The sequence below is a fragment of the Sorex fumeus genome, unplaced genomic scaffold, assembly GCF_029834395.1.
Source record: "Sorex fumeus unplaced genomic scaffold, SorFum_2.1 ptg000033l, whole genome shotgun sequence".
In the NCBI taxonomy this organism is placed as follows: Eukaryota; Metazoa; Chordata; class Mammalia; order Eulipotyphla; family Soricidae; genus Sorex; species Sorex fumeus.
This window is the reverse complement of record NW_026606090.1, coordinates 10,845,447-10,866,561: the sequence shown is the minus strand read 5'-3', so window position 1 is coordinate 10,866,561 and position 21,115 is coordinate 10,845,447. Positions and strand designations below refer to the sequence as shown.

Below are 21,115 nucleotides of genomic sequence, written 5' to 3'. Positions count from 1 at the left end.
TGAAAACAGGTCAGGAGAAAAGAAGGGTTTGACACCTCTCCTGTTCTTTGCTTTGCTCCCAGCTTCCGTCTCTGCTGAGAACGAAGGGAAGAGTAGCCATGTTCCCTGCAGTCTCTGTGAAATGACATGAAACACGCAGCTTCCTTGTCATCACTCCGGGGAAGACAGGGAGGGTGGGAAGCAGGGTGGGTGCAGGGGCAGAGCTGATTGGAGCAAGTGACAGACCATGGCGCTCCTGGTTCTGTTCTCTCCATTTTCATTTACATTCGAATTCTCAAAAAAAAAAAAAAAAAGGAAAGGGGGCTGGGATTCTGCAGGTCCCAGCTCTCCTGCCCGCCTGAGCGAGAGCCCCCGTGTTCAGGGTCGCACCCCGTCTCCCCTCTCCTAGACATGCTCTCATCGTCAGCGAGCAGCCCAGCGCCCGACCCGGCCCCTGACCCTGACCCTGTGCCTGACGCGGCCCCCCTGACTGCCCAGCCTTCCAAAGCAGCCAAACCTTTCGGGTACGTGTACCCAACGCTCCAGCCTGGCTACCAGAATGCGGCAGCACCCGTATACCCAGGAACACGGCCCAGCAGCCCTGCGTACCCCAGCTTCCAGTATGCACAGGTACGTGTGCGGGGACGTCCCCGCCAAGTTCCTCGGGGCAGGGCCCGGGTTGGGCCTCACAGGCAGGAGCAGGCCCAGGCATCCCCACGGGACCAGGTCTCATAAGCAGACAGGAAGTGGGTGATGGCTGAGTGTGGTCCCTGGCGTCACCTTGTCCCCCCAGCAAAATCAGAACTGGCCCCTGGCCACCAGCAGGGGCCCTTACCCCCTTGCCACCACCAAAGTATGCTTTAAGTTCTATTAACAATAGAGAGGAAACTGTGTCGCGACCTGTTCTCTGTCTCACAGTGGCATCGTGTGTCCCGATCAGCCAGACTCGCTCCTATGCACACTCACAACCCTAGAACTTTCCCTTAGTTTATTCAGAAAGTGGGTGCTGAGCTGGTGCCACATGGCAGCTCTGAGGACAGTCACAGGTTTGGGGTCTGTGTCGCTCGAATTGTGGTGACTTGGGCTGGAGCAATGGCTCAGTGGGGAGGGGGTTTGACCTGCATGTGGCCGACCCCCGTTCAATTCCCAGCATCCCAGTAACCCCTGTGCATTGCCGGGTGTGACCCAAAAAGCAAACAAAACACACAAACATTGTCCTCCCGTTGTTCATCAATTTTTGCTGGAGCGGGCCCAGTAATGTCTCCATTTTGAGACTTGTTGTTACTGTGTTTGGCATGTCGAATATGTCACGGGGAGCTTGCCCGGCTTTGCCGTGCGGGTAAGATACTCTCGGTAGCTTGCTGGGCTCTCTGAGAGGGGCGGAGGAATCGAACCCGGCTCGGCTGGGCTGACTGCGCGCAAGGCAAACGCTCTACCGGGCAGCTTATTTCCTTTTGGTGTGGTCTGGATCAAGTGAGGGGGCCAGCGTGGTGGTGGCTGGGTTTTGTCATTGTGAAGTTCCTTGTGGTTTTATTATTTATGTTGATGTCTTTTATCTTCAGTTTCAGATGAACATTAGTCCATTATGGGTTATAAAATAGAGATTTTCCCGCTGATTCCTCATGCTTTACCAGTTAGACTTGTGTAATACTTTCACATAAAAGAGTGCTCAATAACTGAGAATTAATGTAGAGTCTCAATGAGCTCTTGCCAGAATTTTTATTTTTTTTTGGTTTGTTTGTTTTGTTTTTTGAGTCACACCACCTATCAGTACTCGGGGATCACTCCTGGCGGGGCTCAGGGGACAATATGGGGTGCCAGGGTTCAAATCCAGATGTGCAATATGCCAGGTAAACACCCGTCCACTTACTGTCTTATTGAACCCAGCACTTTTTCTTTAGTAAAAAATATGAATACAGTAGAATATATTTATGAATAGATACAATGAGGGATTTTTAATTAGTTAATTATTCTTAACTACTGAAAAGTAAAGGGATCAAAAGTTAAATGAATTGTCTCTGAATTTATCTTATTGTAAAGTTTTGGCATTAAAATATATGAATGTTACGTTTATTCCAAAAACATTATTAATGGAAAAAAAGTAATTACTTCATTTCTGGAAGTGATAATAGCAACAAACTTGCTATAAACTGCAATAAACACCTTACTCCCCAGATCCCATCTCTAGATACCATATTTATTTAAAAGCAATGAAAATTGCTTTTTGGAAAAGCGTCTGAGCTGAGGCCTGAAGGAAGAGGCAGGCTGTGAATGTGGGAGAGTGAGCAGACAGGCTCCGGTCAGGAGGGCCCTGGAGCCAGGTTAAAGGGCCAAACACTGGAGAGCTGGAGCCTTAAGACAATTAATAACTCATTTGTTAAATAAAGAACAAAAAAGAAAAGAAAAAATAACAAATTCATCCAGCAACTTTGAGCCGAGAGCCATGAAATGATAATAATGCCTCCAATATGTAACAGAGGAAACCGTGAAAATGAATGAACACAGTAAAAGAATTTAATATCTGTGTACATTTCTGTACTGATACATTATTCAAGAAAGCACGAGGCTTTCTGCCTGTCCAGCCTGAACAGGAGGCCAGCTTATTGATCTTAAGCTTCGCTGTAAGTTTATTCAGGTTTTTTTTTTTTTTTTTTTTGCTTTTTTTGGCCATACCCGGCGATGCTCAGGGTTTACTCCTGGCTCTGCACTCAGGAATTACTCCTGGTGGTGCTTGGGGGACCATATGGGATGTTGGGGATCAAACCTGGTTTGGCTGCATGCAAGGCAAATGCCCTACCTGCTATGCTATCACTCCATTTCCTGTTCAGTATTTTTTTGCTCTGAGTTTTCCCCAAGGATGTTTGGGCTGCCCTGGTGGATCCCACTGCTGTGATCAGCCAGGTGGAGTTTCTCGCTTCCTTGCTCTTACCGTGTCTGGCATGTGGTAAAGCACATGTTCCTCACGCCCGTTCTGTTCCTCTGTGTTCTGCTCGCAGCAATACCCTGGCATGGCTCCGCTCTCCTCCAGCCTGGGCGGGCTGAGTCTCCAGAGCTCTCCACAGCCTGAAAGCCTGAGGCCCATCAACCTCACTCAGGAGAGGGACATCCTGCCCCCGACGCCTCCCTGGCCCCCTGTGCCTAACTTGAACTTAGAGTTGAAAAAACTAAACTGTAGCCCAGAGTAAGTATCTGCTTTCTACTCTTGTTTGTGTGTGTGAGTTGTGTGTGTGTGTATTTTGTTTGTATTTGGCTTTTTGGGTCACACCCAGTGATGCTCGGGGGTTACTCCTGGCTCATGCACTCACGAATCACTCCTGGTGGTGCTCAGGGGACCATATAGGATGCTGGGGCTTGAACCCGGGTCGGCCGTGTGCAAGGCAAACACCCTCCCCACTGTCCTATTGCTCCGGCCCTGCTTTCTACTCTTCCGTGATGGGGAATCATTTAATTCTCTATTGTCTCTGGCTGTGGGAACAGCCTTCAGTCCCTAATTAGCCATTCCAGTTGCTGCCGTTTTCTCTCGATTTCATCGGTATGTGGGATCCTGGGTGTGGGATCTCCCAAGCTAGCTGGTTCATGAACCTGTTTTTTATTTTTTATTGTAGAACCAATCTTTCTTGACTTCAGAAGTCTTCTGATGTCTTTTAATGTCTTTTAACTTCTGATGTCTTTTAAATCGGTAAGATTGTGTTTGCTCAATTTTTACTTGAAAAAGACACACTTTCACTTTTGCCATCCCAAGAGCATGTTTCGGTGACTATTTATATATCTGAGGTAAGCAGACTCTTCTGAGCGCTTATGTTACACCTCCAGCTTCCATCAATGCCCCTAAACTGTGCTTAACTGCGGCACTATCCAGTTTAATGTTCTGGGGTGTTTTCTGAATGCTTTCGCATGTTGTCGGTGTTCTTTGCAGTTCGTTCCGGTGCACATTGACAAGCATTCCACAGACGCAGGCATTACTGAATAAAGCCAAGCTCCCCTTGGGGCTGCTGTTACACCCCTTCAGAGACTTGACGGTAAGTAACATCGGAAAACGTGGCGGGGACCGGGATGAGCCTGTGTGCTTTTGTGTCAGTCGTGTCTTTTTCTTCAGGATTTTAACCACTTATTTAAAGTCAGAAATTTTGTTTGTCAGTTTGTTTGGTTTTTGTCTTTGGGCCACCTGGCAATGCTCAGGGCTTACTCCTGCCCAGGCTCAGGGGACCAGTGCGGTGCCGAAGATTGAACCCAGGTCCGCCGCGTGCAAGGCAAATGCCATCACCTGTACTCTGTGGCCCCTGGAGCTGGAGTTGACAGGCACTGCTGCATCTGCAACCAGCCCTGTGGTGGTGGGTGACAAGCAGAGTGATAGTCTGGTGGCAGGAGTGGCCTGAGGACAGAGACACTGCCTCTAGTTGTAGCTTTCTCACCAGGAACTCTTTTTTTAAATTATTTTTAATTTTTAAATTATTTCAATTTTTAAATTGAATCACTGTGTGATAGACTATTACAAAGGTGTTCACAACTGGGTTTCAGTCATACACTGTGTCCCAGCACCTGTGTCCCCAGTTTTCCTCTCATCTACCACCCCCCAAACACCCCTCCTGCCTCTGTAGCAGGCACTTTCCTCTCTCTCTCTCTCCCCCCCCAATTTCCCTTTCTCTCCCTCAGTCTCTCTCTCCCTTCTTCTCCCTTTCCCCTTTCCTCTCTCTTTCACTCTCTCTCCCCCTCCCTCTTCCTCTCCCTCCCTCTCTCCCTCTCTCCTTCCCTCCCTCCCTCTCTTCCTTTCTCTCCCTTTCTCTCTCTCCCTCTCCCTCTCTCCCTCTTTTTGAGCATTGTGGCTTGCAATGCAGGTAGTGAAAAGTTGTCACATATATATCTTTACCTGCTTTCAACACCCAGTTTTTGTCCAGCGAGATCGTTTCCTACCATTATTGTCATACGGGTTCTTTCTCTGCCTTACATACCCTCCACCCGCCACCATCCACTCACCCACCCCCCAGAAAAGTCCCACTCATGGTGGGTTCTGAGCCCTGACCTGGTTCCTGCACTTCCCAGGAGTTTGTCCCGGCTCTGCCGCACGCTCTCCTGCAGGCCGTGTGGAGTCACCCTGGCTTGGCCTGGCCTTTCCTGCCATAACGTCTCTGATTTCTCCTCCCAGCAACTGCCCGTGATCACGTCCAACACCATCGTGCGGTGCCGGTCCTGCCGGACCTACATCAACCCCTTCGTGTCCTTCATCGACCAGCGCCGATGGAAATGCAACCTGTGCTACAGAGTCAACGACGGTGAGCGCAGACCCCTCGGAAGTGATCTCCCCCTGGCCCCTCATTTCTCTAAAAACTCTTGGACTGGTTTGGTTTTTCCCTTCCATTGTTGTTGAGTACACGGCTCACAACCGTTTCCTCATGACTGTTTCATACCCGCTGCACCGTTCCAGCACCCAGCACCCAGGCGCCAGTGACCCTCCACCAGGGTCCCACCCCCGGCCCTTTGCAGCCACATCTCATCACTCTGCAGTGTTTTAGGGTTTTTTCCCAGCAGGAGTCATCTGAGCCCCTGCTCTGTATCTTTCCTCCCCATAGAAGCAGGACCCCCAGGGTCTGCCCGCCCCCTCGGGCCCACCTCTCATAGGGCGTGCCTGCAGTTATCTGTTCTGGGGGCTGATTGGCATCATGAGCGAGAGAGGGAGCCAGGGCAAATCCTCCCCAAGGGCCGGGTAGGCTCTCCTATCCAGCTCCCCGAGCACTGAGCCAGGAATGGCCGCTGAACACTGTTGTATGGGGCCCGAAAGCCAAAATCGAATGCGAGTCATGAAACACATATGTGATTTCCCACATGGCTCTGCTTGACCCTCACTGCCTCCTCCCTGCGCCTGTCAGCTTTGTTTCCCTCAGGTGGACACACCTGCCTGTGTCCGTCTGGGGCCCTTGTTCACATTTCTTGAGCCCTCATACTAGAATCCCCTTCTGATTTCTGTCTCTGGGGTCTTGTGTGTTCTCTGTAGCTTGATAAAGATGCCAGAATCCCCAGAAGTAAGGTACTAGTGTCTTGCTTTCCTCATCTGATTTGAGAAAATATGTCATTATTTATTGTTGTGTTACTGGTGTATTATTTAAGGTGGACTTTTAAAGAATTAGTTTTTAACCGCCAGATATTCTCAAAACTGTCTAAAACTTCATAAAACCATTGGTGATAGAGACATGTCTTTGTTGGTATTTATGGCAAATATGTGTTAGTTACCATTTGTTATTGATTTTATGCTAAATTCCTGATTCTCATCTAGTTCCCGAAGAATTTATGTATAACCCTCTCACCCGGTCTTACGGAGAGCCTCATAAGCGGCCGGAAGTCCAGAACGCAACGGTGGAGTTCATTGCTTCCTCAGACTACATGGTAACTGTTCCCTGTTAAACTCGTCACGGAATACAAATTGTAGTGGTCACCTGTATTTTGTTGTTAAGGGAATTCTTATACACATTTTGAAGTTGTCCATAGTATGAAGTTTTTACAAACAATTTAATGGTGAAAATGATCAAATTAGCAAACTCTATATGTTACTTGATTCTCTAGAGAAAGGGTATCCTGTCCGTGAGAGACGTGAAATGCGGCCTTGGTGTGGCACTGAAGTAGCGTGTACACTTTATACGTCTGGGGGGTCAGGCTAATATTTGGCACCAAATAAATAAATGTAAACTAATATTAACGTTAAAAATTTTAGTAATAGCTTAACAATGAGCACCATTTCAACTTGTTGCTATTTTATGTAATGCACTGACTGTGAATGTTCTTTCAGCATTTACTGTCTTCAGACCCTTAAACAAAGTCATGTTTGGCTCAAAGCTACAGTCCTAAACTCTTCACACCGGTGCTGTCTTAATGGGTCAACCAGGGCAGAGAGTTTGATAAACGGACACTGACCTCACTTTTCTTGGTTCATTTCAGTCATAAAATTCTGCCCGTTCTTTAATTACCGTGCCTTCAGACCATGTCCATCATTTTCTACAAAAGTGGAATGTTGGCCTTAAGTTCTGTTCATCTTTTCTTTCGTATATACTCATCTTACATATTTTTATAATAAGCCACTTTTCTTTTGTTTCTTCATTAAAGTGTTGCTACTCGTGTAAATCCCTAACACTTGGCCAATTCATTAATTTTTGCCATTTTTAAGACCTCTTGTGTCAAATTTAGTGTCTGATCACTTCCATTTTCTTATCTATTTACATCTTAATTACTATAAACAACATTTTGCCGTTTGTACCTCCAGCTTGTTTTCTGTTCCACTGGCTTGGGTTCTTAAACCCTCTGGCTTCTTGGAACTCTTAATTTGATTGGAATAACAAAGCGAGAGGTAACCTGTGGCTTTTGCTGGAACACCCCTATGGTATTTTGTTGGCATATTTTAAAGGAAGACATTTGTGTCCCTTTGTCCTTCTTGAATAATCATGTTTTGGTATCCTTCGAAACAGAGAAGATAGTGTATGGAACCCTTATTTACCCTTTACCAGACTTCGGTGGTCAGCTAAAGATTTCCCACATCTGTCCCCTCCAGCCTAGAGTTTCTCAAGTGCTGACCCAGAGTCCTCCTGGGGAAGCTGCATGGCAGAGAGGCAGGACTCGGGCTCTGGGTAACTGTTCCCGGCACTTCCTACGCTTCTGGGATTCAGGCACCATCAAGTTGCCCAGTAGCAAGTGCTCATATCATGCTTTAAAAATAAATCTAGAGGCCCAGAGTGATCATACAGCAGGGCGGGCATTTGCCTTGCACGTGGCCGACCCAGGTTCTGGGTCCCGGATAGTCCCCTGAGCACCACCAGGACTGATTCATGAGTGAAGAGCCAGGAGTGCCCCCTGAACACCCTGTCATGTGGCCCCCAAACTAGAAACAAATTTAAGCCCTGTCTGGGGGTGTGGGGGTTGTGGAGGTGCCGGGACTGATTCTCCACAGAGGAGTGGCAGCCCCAGGTCCTGAGTGGCCCCTGGGATGGCACCAGGTGTCATGTAGGTAACCACCAGCCACCTCTGAGTCTTGTGTCCCCCTCATTGATAAAAGATGTGCTTAGTGGGGAGGGGAATCTAAAAGTTGATAGTCAGTGTCTTAGAAGGCTGGTGTTTCTGTGCAAGGCACCTCCCCGCTTATCCATTCCTGTAAAGAGTCTCGTGCACAGCCAAGCACACGTGAGAAGCGTCCCCGAGATGCTTCCTCCTGAGCATCTCTGACCTCCCCTCTTATGTGCTTTTCCAATCACACACCTGGGTGACTGACCGGGAGTTCCAAAGGGCCTCCGCGAGGAGGGTGAGTTTGCCATGCGATCATGCGCTTCTCTCTGCTCCTTTAGCTCCGTCCCCCGCAGCCTGCCGTGTACCTGTTCGTCCTAGATGTGTCGCACAACGCCGTGGAGGCCGGGTACCTGGCGGTTTTATGCCAGTCACTCTTAGAGAACCTGGACAAGTAAGGGATTATTTTTTTTCTCATTGTATAGTGTGTGCTTGTTAATTGTATGAAAGTGTCAAGTACTAATTATATGGTTCAGTTTGATTTCATTTACCTCTGAGCTGAAAGTACTTCCTGTCCCCGTTACCCTCAGGCTCCTTCTGTTTGGCCTATTATGGCCCATGGTGTAGCATCTGAGTCTCTCGAGTTTTGACACTCAGCGATGGCTCTGAGCTCATCCACAGAGCTCCCGACAGGGTCGGGACCTCGGAGGTCTCCGGGAAAGAGCGTGGACTCTCACTGATGCCTGAGCAAGGCGGCTCTTCCAGAGACAGTGTTAAATTATGTTAGTAAGAGACTGAGCCTGACGAATGTGCGTGTGGGAATTGGTTTTCGGGCTGGCACTTCAAGAAACAGGACACTGAGTCAGTCGGGATACACTGAGGAATCGGCTGATAGTTGCCTGGAATTCCACCCTGGTGTCTGCCAGGAGAGTGATGGGGACCTTCAGCTGCCATTGGAACTGCCTTTCTGGGTATGGTCCGTTGGGCACTAACGTTGGCCTTGTCCAGACTTTGTGACCTTCGCTTCAATCCCCAAATCCCACGTGGCCCCTGAGCACTAAAGGGAGTGGCCTCTCCAGAGCAAACAGAACAGATGGAACCTTCCAGTTCTCTGGAAGACAAGGTTGCATGCCCATTTCTTTGACTCCAGCACCCCAAGAGACATGACGGAGGTGGGTGGTGTCAGGGCTGGTGTTCCTGGTATGCCCCAAGGCCCTGAGGTAGGTGGGCATGTCAGGTGCACTGGTGGTTCCAGAAGGTTCTTCCCATCTTCTCAGAGCACATGCCTAGTCCCTGCAGTCTGCTTGTTACTGGTCATTATCTGTCAATAAAAAGCAACCAGCAGTAGTAAAGGTTTGCCTTCGTTTCTGTTTGTAACGTAGAGTTTTCAGGCTTTTGTACTCAGTTAGAGCAACCGTTGTTTATTCGAGATACAGCGTAAGTGACAAGGGGCAGGGGTCTACAGTGTATCGAGAAATTCTCGTGACACTGAGAAGTTGGGGACTGTAGGAATAGGAAGGCAGAGTCCTAGGAGCAGGACCCACTCCAGCATGGAAGGAGGGACGGTAAACACAGACATCCAGTCAAGAGTCAGAAATACACGCGTCAGTGACACAGAAACAAGAGATGTTAAGGGACCAGAGACACAGTACAGCGGGGAGGGCTTACCTGGCCCTTGAACCTGGGTTCGCTGACCTGGGTTCGATCCCCAACACTCCACATGGTCCCCTGAGCCCCACCAGGAGTGAGGCCTAAGCACCACCCGGTGTGGCTCAGAAAGAAACAAAAAGAGACTAGGATGGCAATCATAGAGCATTTTGGAGAATGGCTATGCAAATGACAGAAGAATTTGAAGGGCCAAGGAGATAGCCCAGTGATTTGAGTGCATGCTTGGCATGCAGGAGGCCTGGGACTGATTCTTGGCACTGTGTGGTCCTCTGAGCACTGCCAGGAGGTAGAATTCAAAACCGAAGCGAGAAAGGGATTTGACAATGGAGCAATTTTGGCTCAGCTCTGTGTCAGGCGTGGGGCAGAGCTGGCCTTTCCCCACTCTCACCACTAGCAAGTGACCCTGGAACTCACAGCGGTCATCATAGTACAGGAGGTTGGACGCTCACCTTGCCTCACCCTGGTTCGGTCCCTGGCTTCACCTACCGTTCCATGACTGGGTCACTCCTGAGCACTTTCAGTTATGGCCCCAAATGACAAAGAAGGAAGGTCAGATCCCTGTGAGGTGTGTGTTCATCTGCAGAAACTCCTGACTCTTGACCGGAGTTGGTTAGCGGAAGTGCTGCCTCTGCTCCTGGCAGTGCTGGGGACCTGGCAGCAGCTAAATGAGTGAAGTCGGCAGTCAGGCTCCATGCTGACCAAGCTTCTTGCTGTGAGGCCGTGACCTGGGCAGCCTGTGCTCAGGATGGGTAAAGATAATGCCGAGTGGACGGGGCACTGGAATTGTCTGACCCTCACCTTACCAGCCCCCCAAGCATCTCTGGGTGCAGCCTGGAGGCCGCAGGATTCATGGGGGATCCATGATAGACCTTGAGCATGGGGCCTGAGCCACCACACCCCCAGACCCCTGAGCACCTCAGGGCTGGGAGAGCTTTAAACACATTTGTTTGTTTGTTTGTTTGTTTTTAATCAGATACATTTTTTTAAATAATATTTAACTGAAAATTAGCCCCTCTTTTCCTTGAAAGAAATATGTTAGGGGCCGGAGTAATAGTACAGCAGATAGGGCATTTGCCCTGCACACAGCCGACCTGGGTTCAATCCCCAGCATCCCATATGGTCCCCGAGCACTGCCAGGAGTAATTCCTGAGTGCAGTGCCAGGAGTAACCCTGGAGCATCGCCGGGTGTGACCCAAAAAGAAAAAAACATAGTATGACAAAGACAAATTACAAATTTTCTCCCTTAATAAAGAAAAAAAAAGGAAAAGAAATATGTTTATTGAGCATTGGGTCTGTCCCTGGCAGCACACACACACAACACCCAAACACAGGGACTTCAAAGAAAAGTTATTTATTTCTCAGAGATTCACAAGCAAGCTATCCGGTGTAGGCAGAAAAACATCTATGGGAAAACATGTTTTAATCAAAATGTAAATCAAGTCAAAAGAATACATTTGAAATGTTCATTCTTATTTCTAAGTTTTGACTTTTTAAAAATACATAGTTTAGTTTTCTGAAGTATGAACTCAAAACATGCCAGTGATTTCTCTGGAATATCTCATCTTTGCTTTTCTCTTTCAGATATGTAATTTTTTTTTTCAGGTAGAAAAAATGCTCTCTAGAGATGCAGATGTAATGATGCTTCCACTAAATTTATTGCTTTTTTTTTTCCTGATAAGATTCTGAGCACTTTGAATTTAGAATTGTCATTTTTATCTTTAGGCTTCCTGGAGATTCACGAACAAGAATAGGATTCATGACATTTGATAGCACAATTCATTTCTACAATCTACAAGAAGGCTTATCACAGCCTCAGATGTTGATAGTATCGGATATAGAGGGTAAGCGATAAATATACTAAGTCTTTCTAACAACAGATGTGGGAGTGAGACTGCTTAACTTTACAATGCAACTTGTCAAAATATTATCATGATAGTCGGGCGAACTTTCATGTTTGTTGTAAAATCATTGTTTTGGGGACTGGAAGGGAACAGAACGCATGCTTTACACCCAAGGTATGGACCGGATGCCCCAGGACCTCGAGGTCCATAGAGTACCCCTGGAGGTGACCCCTGTGCTCCCAGCCAGGAGTGGCCATGAGTAACACCCGAGATAGCTCAAAAACAGAAAATAATTTTTCTGCAAAGTCTGTTATTTTACTTTAATTTCTTATACCTGTATATGTAATTGTATGTGCATGGACATGCTTATAATAAGGTATGTATTTGGGGTGTTTTGGGGATCGTATCTGGTGGTGCCCAGGGTGGACTTGTAACCCAGTGCTCAGTGGTCACTTCTGGAGGTGCTCAGCGGTCCAGCTGTGCTGGAGTCAAACTCAGCCTTGTTGAAGCAGAGTGTGTTTCCGGCGGGAGGGACGCAGGAAAGCAGTGGGGTGCAACACACTCCCTGTCTGGTTTTATAAAAACTAAGGGCTTTTTTTGGTGCCTGTTTTCTGGGGGGGGGGGGGGCATCCCCGTTGGTGCTCCGGAGTAAGCCCCCTCGACTCTGTGCTCAGGGACTCCTGTTCGCTGGGCTCGGGGGACCTGAAGGGGTGCCCGGCAATGACCCCCCAGGTGTTTGTGTGAAAGGCAAACTCTCAAAAACTCTCCAGCCTCCCCCAAGCCCACAGGTTGAACAAATTTATTCTGGACAAGAACTGAGGGTTAAAAGTAGGTAAAGGGATATATATATGATAACCTTTCAGTATGTATATTGCAAACTACAACGCCCAGGAGGGGGCACGCGCGCATGAGAGAGAGAGAGAGAGAGAGAGAGAGAGAGAGAGAGAGAGGTGGGAGAGGGAGAGGGAGGAGAGAGGGAGAGAGGAGGGAGGGAGGGAGGGAAAGAAAGCGCCTGCCTTAGAGGAAGGCAGGGGATTAGGGGTGACGGGAGGGAACCTGGGGACACTGGTGGAGGGATGGGTGCTGGAACACTGTATGCCTGAAACCTAATCATGAACAGCTTTGTAAGGGTCTGTCTCACATTGATTCAATTTTAGAAAAAGCTTGAAAAAGATCAATTTAACAAAATGTATTCTTTTGACTTGATTTACATTTTGATTAAAACATGCTTCCCCATAGATGTTTTTCTGCCTACACCGGATAGCTTGCTTGTGAATCTCTGCGAAAGTAAAGAGGTGAGATGCCCTCTTCTAATTCGTTCTGTTAAACCAACTGTGCCCTAAAGTACCCGTTTCCGGGAATCTCTGTGAAAGTCCGGGGGTGAGACTTGGTTTCTGTCTGAGCACTGGCTGTGCCGTCCCCTCCCCCCCACCACTGCGCGCGTGACCAGCGCACACACGAACGCCCCATCCCATGACACCTGCCGCGCCCCAGCATGTGTGTGGACAGGCCGTGCCTTTCACTGATTCAACATTTTCCTGTCTCTGCAGCTGATCAGAGACTTGCTAACCGTGCTGCCGGGCATGTTCACCCAGACGCGGGAGACGCACAGCGCTCTGGGGCCTGCGCTGCAGGCAGCCTGTAAGCTGATGGCGGCCACTGGCGGCCGCGTGTCTGTGTTCCAGACGCAGCTTCCCTCTCTGGGCGCTGGCCTGCTGCAGTCCCGGGAGGACCCAAACCAGCGGTCCAGCACCAAGGTATGACGTCTGTGCTTCTGCTCCGCCCAGTTGAGAACTGCAGTTCCCTTTCCGTTTTGATGTCACGCTGTCTTCCTGTTGGGATGTTGGGCGGTGTGCCTTTTGTTATTACATAGTCTGCGACTCAGATAGCTAGAAATCGTTTACTTGAGCTCGTGCATTTTACAGATCAGGGAACAGAAGCTTTCCTCAGCAGTTACATAACTGCAGCGCGGGAACTGCTCCGACCCGGTGCTATTTCCTGTAGCACGAGCACTGATATCTAGGATCTAGGACAGGGTTTAAAGGAAAGTCCTCGTGCTGGCAAAACGTATTCATTACAGTGGTAATAAATCATTGTATGACATTTAAGGAGAGAAAGTGTTTTTCTCTCTTTTCTTTTTTTGTTTTTTGGGCCCACCTGGTGCTGCTCCAGGCTCTGTGCTCAGGGATCACTCCTAATGGGCTTTGAGGCCATACGGGGTACTGAGGGCTGAACCCTGGGTCAGCTGCATGCAAGGCAAGCGCCCTTCGCACTCTACTGTTTCTCCCGCCCACAAATTCATATACATCATCAGTTTTCCTAGACGGCAGCATGAGGTTTTGCATACAAGGAGGCATAATTGGGCATTGTGAATATTTGTACTAGAGTTTTTAATTGCCCTTTTTAAATGAGTATAAACATTTTCTGAAATTCCTAAAAAATCCTTTTTAAAAAATACTGTTTAGGACATAGGAAAGTTCTGTCCTTGAGCATAATTGAGCATCTTGCTGGCCTCCTGACTGCTGAGTTGTTGTCCCCAGTATTTTCACTGTAACAGAAAAAGGGTTGCACCAGGTGAGGAGAGTGGGCAAGGGGCCGACTCTGCTCCCTACCCCTCCCAGTGGGAGTAACCCGAGTTTGCCTGGGGACGCCTCCCCTTGCCCCTGCACAGATAGGCCAAGCGATTTTGACCAACAATGTCAGATTGTAGCACATTACTTTTAAGAACCAGTGAAGGGCCGGGGAGGTCATTTGGGGTCACAGTGCTCGCCTTTTGTCCCTGCAAAGCCTGGTTCCAATTGGCTGTGGCCCTACGGAAGGTCCCCCCAGCACCTTCAATCCGAGGCCTGGCCCTTCCACGGTGGGGCTCCTAGCCTGACAGCCCTACGTGTCGCGCGGGGCTCAGCCTCCTGCAAGGTGAGGGCCTTGACTCCTGAAGCCGTTTCCTAGGGGGCGCCTTCAGTATGTAGGTTCGGTCCAAGTATTGTGATTCCTGTTTGATTTATTTTTTGGTTTGGGGTCCACACTAGGCAATGCTCAGGGCTCACTCCTGGCTCTGCTTTTAGGAATGACTCCTGGTGGTACTGGGGGACCAGGTGGGGGGTGTGTGTGGGGGGTGGGGGGGAATCAAACTCAGGTCAGCCACATGCGAGGCAAACGCTCAACAAGATGGACAATGGCTCCAGTCCGGCCCCCATATTTTAAATTACAAACAACTTAGAACAGTCATTTGGCTCTTAGGAGTTAGTCTGACTTCAACTTATATATGAGGAAATGCCAGTAAAACTAGTTTAAATAGTGTCATAAATCTTTATCCACTATTCAGGTGGTTTTTGTTTTTTGTTTTTAGGGTAAATTCCTTGAACTAAAAAGTTTGTATCAACGTGTACCTTTTGTTTTGTTACTGATGTTTTTATTGTGGTTTTGAATTGGTCTCTTGTAGGGAGTCATCATCAAGTACTGTTCCTGTTTTGCTCCACATCAGTTCGCTCGAGAAATATTTTACTTTTTAAAAGTGTTTTTGAAAAATGTAGGAGTAACCCCTGAGCAGTGCCACAAAACAAAACGTTTTAAATTGTCTTTGAGAAAGAAGCTAATTACAGAATGATTAGGACAAGTATTTCAAAATAACCATTTTAAAAGTCAGTCAGTCTGTGCACCTTTTGAGCCCTACTGCTGGTCCCTGGAGTCTCCATGGAGGCTGAGCCGAGTGAGCTAATGGATTCTTTAAGACAGTTTTGGCTTTTCTCATTGAACTTCCAGAAGTATCATTCTGTCTGCTGGGGCCTCACAGCTTGAACGAACCCTGTTCTAGCTGGCAGACTCTCTCATCTGTGAGTAGACTCTGGGCAGTGGAGCGCGGTGCTTAGCATCCGGAACATTCTCTTGCTTTTTCATTTTGTCTTTTCTTGGTGTTTCAGGATCAAACCCAGGGTTTCAGACCTGTGTCTGAAGGGAATCCTGTGTTCTGCCCCTGAACCACACTCCCCGTTGGGGTGGGGTGGGAGTTGTGGGGGTGTGATTGGGCAGTGTTCTGGGCCTTGCCCTGGTTCCTGCTTGGGAGTCACTCATGGAGTGGCGGTGCTCACTGCACCTCTGGGGGCTTTTTTGTTTGTTTGGCTTTGGGTTTTTGGAGGAGACCACGCCCCAGTGCTCTCTGCACTCAGGGCTACTCCTGGCGGTTCTCAGGAGGACCATATGAGAGGCCGAGGTTGATCCTGACTTGGCCATGTGCAAGGCCAGCATCTCTCCACTGGCCTCTTCCCAAGGCCATCTTGGCAACTCAAGTGTCCTCATACTGGTCAGGAAAGACCTTCCACAGACGGTCCCTTCACCATTCGGTAACAGTCAGTGAGTCTGGCCAAGTTCCTGGCCTGCGGCCAGCATTCTTGGCTTTTGTTTCTGCATCCACGACTCAGTCTCACAGTCACGTTTCCTTTTCATTTGATTCAGTTTCCTCATCTGTGTAGTGTGGAGAACTCAACATAGGTGTGATGACAAGAGTTAATAGTTTCTGTGAAATATCTCAAGTGCTGGCAGATAAATGCTTTATGTGTCTGCAGTGGTTCATCTTAGGCCATCTGCCTAGACTTTTTTTTTTATAAAGTCCTTAGTTTAACATAGGGGCTAACGGGTACCCTCTTCCTACCTGTGAGAGAAATGTAGAAATATCGTGCATAATTCAAGGCTTCCAGCTCTTATTCTACGACCTGTTGGCTTAGGTTGTGCAACATCTTGGCCCTGCGACTGACTTTTATAAGAAACTCGCTTTAGATTGCTCGGGGCAGCAGACTGCGGTGGACCTGTTCCTTTTGAGTTCACAGTATTCTGATCTCGCGTCTCTAGGTAAGGATTTCCAGCGTTTGACTGTTCTCACGACCATTTCTCAGCACCTAGTCATGTCTGAACTCTCTTTAAGAGTTTGCCATATTGGGGGAGGGGGAAGCGTGGGAATGAGATTATATCTGACAATCAATGGACAGCTGGATGGCGAATCCGGCGTCCGGGTTGATGTTGGCGAGGGACAGCAAGTCGGTGGACAGACAACATTGTTCTTGCTGTTTTGTTTTTAAAATATTCCCTTGCCCTGGCTCCCCAGTAAAGTGCCTTGCGGTCTGCTTTCCGAATGTTTGTCATTTCTCAGATGTACCTGCTGTCTTTATTGCTACAGCTTAAGTTTCCTCCCCGGGACTTAGATTTCCTCGTAATAGAGAAGCTCCCTGTTATGGGTCCTCAGTTAACGATCTCCCTGTCTCTCCCCGAAGCCTGTATATCCAAGTACTCTGCAGGGTGCATCTACTATTATCCATCTTTCCACTGTACTCACAATGCTCCACAAGCAGAGAAGCTGCAGAAGGACCTCAAACGATACCTCACGAGGAAAATCGGATTTGAAGCTGTGATGAGAATCAGGTGCACGAAAGGTAGGAAATTGTAAAGGTGATGCTTCTTAGTGCACTTTGGTATAAGAATTATAACAAATATACCAATATATACGAATTATACCAGGCCACCAGGGCTGACTTACCAAGGGTGTCCAGCACAAAGCCCATCTGTCTCATGCAGCAGCTTGCCCACACCTGTTCTGTTGGACAATCATTGCATAATTTTTGTTAAGTAATTTGCGTAACTGGACAACAATGTTATTTTAGTAGGAAGAACTTAAGTGAAAACCTGTATTGGAGGTGGTTTTAAGGGTGAAAATTAGATGAATAGGAAAGAGAGAGAGAGATAATTTGATTGGGGTTTTTTGTGTGTTTGGAGGGCCCACACCTAGAGGCTCAGGGCTTAACTCCTGGCTCTGTACTCAGGGATCATTTCTGGCAGGGATCAGGGACTGTGGAGTATGCTGGGTACCCAGCCCAGGTCAGTCATCTGCAAGGCAGACATCCTTCCACTGGGCTGTCGCTCTGGCCCTGGAATAAAAAAGACCTTAGGTGAGAATTGCCAAATCCATGATCTTTCTCTACATAATATTGCAGATCGTCTTTAGTTTTTACTATTTACCAGGTTTCACGTTGGGATTTCGCCTCGGGATTCTGACATCAGTTTGTAGAACAAGTTGTACACTGGTCCTTCTTGTTTAGTCCCGTACATTAGGCCTTTTTCTCACTTGAAGTGATACAAATAGGACATTCTTACAAGGTTGTCAGTGCAAGTGCTGTCTTCTGCATTGGTATTGTAGAATATCAGTTGACTCCCCTCCCTGCTCACGGGGGAGTAGATCTCACCGGAGAGGGGCACTCTTCCTGGCCCGTCCTCCCTGACAGGGTGTCTGTCCCCCAGGTCTTTCCATGCACACTTTCCACGGGAACTTCTTTGTCCGCTCCACCGACTTGCTGTCCCTCGCCAACATCAACCCGGATGCCGGATTCGCCGTCCAGCTGTCCATCGAGGAGAGCCTGGCGGACACCTCCTTGGCGTGCTTTCAGACCGCGCTGCTATACACGTCAAGCAGAGGTACTGCCGGCACCGAGGGAGGGGGACCCACGGCCTCATTGCCCTTCCGTTCTCATTGCCGGGGACGACGCGGACTTGCATTAGTTAATCAAATGGATGTTTATTCTGCGTTATTTTTTAAAAAAAATTTTTCTCTTTAGAAAGTTGTTCACAATAAGTTATTACATTCAACATCCCAGCACCAAGTCCCGCCACCATTACACCTTCCCACCGCTGTTAATTCAAATTTTCCCACCACCACTCAAGCCCACCCCAAAGGCAGGTCCTAAATAAATTATTTTGTATTGCTTGTTATGAGGGCTGGAGTGATAGCACAGTGGTAGGGCGTTTGCCTGGCATGTGGCCGACCCAACGGATCCAGATTCAATTCCTCCGCCTCTCTTGGAGAGCCCAGCAAGCTACCGAGATTATCTCGCCCGCACGGCAGAGCCTGGCAAGCTCCCCGTGACATATTCGATATGCCAAACACAGTAACAACAAGTCTCACAATGGAGATGTTACTGGGCCCACTCGAGCAAATCGGTGAACCAGTGGTCAGACAGTGCTACAGTGCCGCAGTGCTTATTATGAACAATCCCTTAAAAAAAATCATTCAAAGAGGTTTCCTAAGGGAAAATGTATGAAAGTTGTTGTATCTCACCCAAGAGGCATTAAGCCCCTGTATAAGAGATCACTAACATGTTGTTACTTGTTGGACCTTGTGTGCTAATATATATATTAGTATATATATAAATATATTTGTGTGTGTGTATATATATATATATATATATATATATATATATATATATTGCTTTTTGGGTCACAGCCGGCAATGCTCAGGGGTTACTCCTGACTCTGCACTCAGGAATGACTCCTGGTGGTGCTCAGGGGACCATATGGAATGCTGGGACTCAAACCCGGGTCTGCCATGTGCAAGCCAAATTCCCTACCCTCTGTGCTATCGCTCCAGCCTCTTGTTTTGTTTTTTTGATCAAGATCAGCTGCCTTCTAAGATGTGTAGACATGTTCTTGTGGAACACATTAGGGGGGTGCTGGGGGCTGTGCCCTGTGCCTCTTCACCTGAGGTATGTCTCCAGCCAGCTGAGCTGTCTCTCGGGCTCTTCTTCATTTTTTAAGTCACTAAATACTACCTTTCTAATGGGTGGGAGCCCTGTATTCCTGGGGTCACGTGTTTCTGATAAAGAGCTCATGTGAAGCGCTTCCCTGTCACCCTCAGCCGTATTTCTTGCCCCCTAAAGTTCTGCACAGCCCTTGGGACCAGCCCTTGGCATCTGCAGCCCTGTGTGCCAGGCAGACGCTCATGCACACAAGCTCCGCGTTTCACGCCTGCGCCCAAGGGGGAGGCAGGTTTCTGTAAGACGCTTTCCTTGTAGAACTCAGTTTTTCTAAGTTCCGAGTCGGTGCCATGCGGTACTGCTGTGAGCCTGTTCCTCCTGTGTCCAGTGTGTGTGCAGTGACTTTTCTTTCTGTTTCATTTAGGAGAGCGAAGGATACGCGTGCACACGCTCTGCCTGCCGGTGGTGAGCTCGCTGTCCGATGTGTACGCCGGCGTGGATGTGCAAGCGGCCATCTGCCTGCTGGCAAATATGGGTGAGCGGGAAGGGCAGGGCCAGGAAGGGTCTTTACTATCAGAGAAACTGAAGCTTGGCGGGGCCGGAGCTATAGCACAGCAGGGAGGGTGTTTGCCTGGCACTCAACCGACCTGGGTTCAATCCCCAGTGTCCCCTATCGCCCCCTGAGCACCACCAGGAGAGATTCCTGAGTGCAGAGCCAGGAGGAACCCCTGTGCATTGGTGGGTGTCGCCCAAAAAGCCAAAAAGAAAGAAAGAGCTGAAGACTGGGTATATTTTTATTTTAAAAGTTCTGTAGTTTAAAAGTATATATTCGGAGATGGAGCAATAGTACAGCAGGTAGTGCACTTGCCTTGGACACAGCCAGCCCAGGTTTGATCCCCAGCATTTCGTATGATCCCCTGAGCACTGCCAGGAGTAATTTCTGAGTGCAGAGCCAGGAGTAAACCCTGGGCATCGTGAGGTGTGAACCAAAAAGCCAAAAATCTAAGAAGTATATATTCTAGGGGCCATAAAGATAATTCAGGGGGTAAAGACAGTTATATTGCATGCAGCTGGACCCAGTTTGACCCCAGCATCATTTATGGTCTCTGAGCACTGCCAGGTGTAGCTCTAATACCCAAAGGAAAATAACCCAAAATTTAAAAAGAAAATCCTTTGGGGAATTAGTAGAACATAGTAGATTGTTGTTGTTAAATTTAGACAGTCAATGAAACCATAGTTCATATCCTGAAAAAAAGATCTGTATTACTCATTTGGGAGGGAGTTATTATAGCATTTATTAAGGGGTTCCCATTTTTAGATATTTTTTTGTTCTTGTTTTTGGTTTTTTTTTGCCACATCTGGCAAGTGCTCAAAGGTTACTCTTGGCTCTGTGCTCAGGAATGATTCCTAGCAGGGCTCAGGGACCAAATGGAGTGCTGGGATTCAGACCCCGTTTGGCTGTATGCAAGACAAATGTCCTAACCACTGTACTGCTGCTCTGGGCCCCACTGTGTGATTATTTTATATCAATATTTCAAGTATAATGACTGAATTTTATAATGTTTGAAAAATATTATTAAAACGCAATTTTTATTGGATATTTTCATTTTAAAAAATCTCTATTCTAGTGCAGTATGCTTTCATATTGAATGTACAGCTCCTCATACAAACTCCTGTGTTCAGTTTTCCCACTTCTGTCGGGGACAGGGCAGGCCACACCTAGCGGTGCTCAGGGGCCATCTGGCAGTGCTCAGGGGAACATTTGCAATGCCAGGCCAACTGCATGCAAGACAAGCCTTAATCTGACGCTGTCTCCCTAGGCCTTTGGGGCCTCTTCCTTTGCTGGTCTAGGAGTATGTTTGGCAATGATTTCAGAGCATCACAAGGGATCATTCAGATTACAGAATTTATATGGTTTGTGCAGAAAAAAAAAAAAAAAGAATGATCCTTAGTTGTGTGACTTGTGTTCGAATAGTATAAACAGCCCAAGCTTTCTCAGAGGTACGTGGGTTTTATATTCTCCAGTGTCAGTAGGTTGTGTTGGTTACTCCTAAGGGAGATTAAAAGCCTGTGGATATGGGGCAGGGGGGAGGGTACTTGCTTTGCATGCTGCTGGCCCCAGGGTCCCAAATT

The 21,115-nt window shown here is 47.9% G+C and overlaps 1 protein-coding gene across 1 annotated transcript in view; it reads left to right on the top strand.

The window, feature by feature from the left end:
• Positions 1–21,115, top strand: part of SEC24B (SEC24 homolog B, COPII coat complex component) — a 67,357-nt gene that overhangs the window by 41,318 nt on the left and 4,924 nt on the right. The window contains exons 4-16 of the mRNA XM_056116708.1: positions 389–609; positions 2,976–3,160; positions 3,896–3,998; positions 5,123–5,249; positions 6,248–6,357; positions 8,301–8,413; positions 11,350–11,468; positions 12,708–12,763; positions 13,019–13,225; positions 16,190–16,313; positions 16,733–16,891; positions 17,754–17,927; positions 19,407–19,517. Coding sequence (XP_055972683.1) covers positions 389–609; positions 2,976–3,160; positions 3,896–3,998; positions 5,123–5,249; positions 6,248–6,357; positions 8,301–8,413; positions 11,350–11,468; positions 12,708–12,763; positions 13,019–13,225; positions 16,190–16,313; positions 16,733–16,891; positions 17,754–17,927; positions 19,407–19,517 — 1,809 coding nt within the window. The remainder of the gene's footprint in view (positions 1–388; positions 610–2,975; positions 3,161–3,895; positions 3,999–5,122; positions 5,250–6,247; positions 6,358–8,300; positions 8,414–11,349; positions 11,469–12,707; positions 12,764–13,018; positions 13,226–16,189; positions 16,314–16,732; positions 16,892–17,753; positions 17,928–19,406; positions 19,518–21,115) is intronic.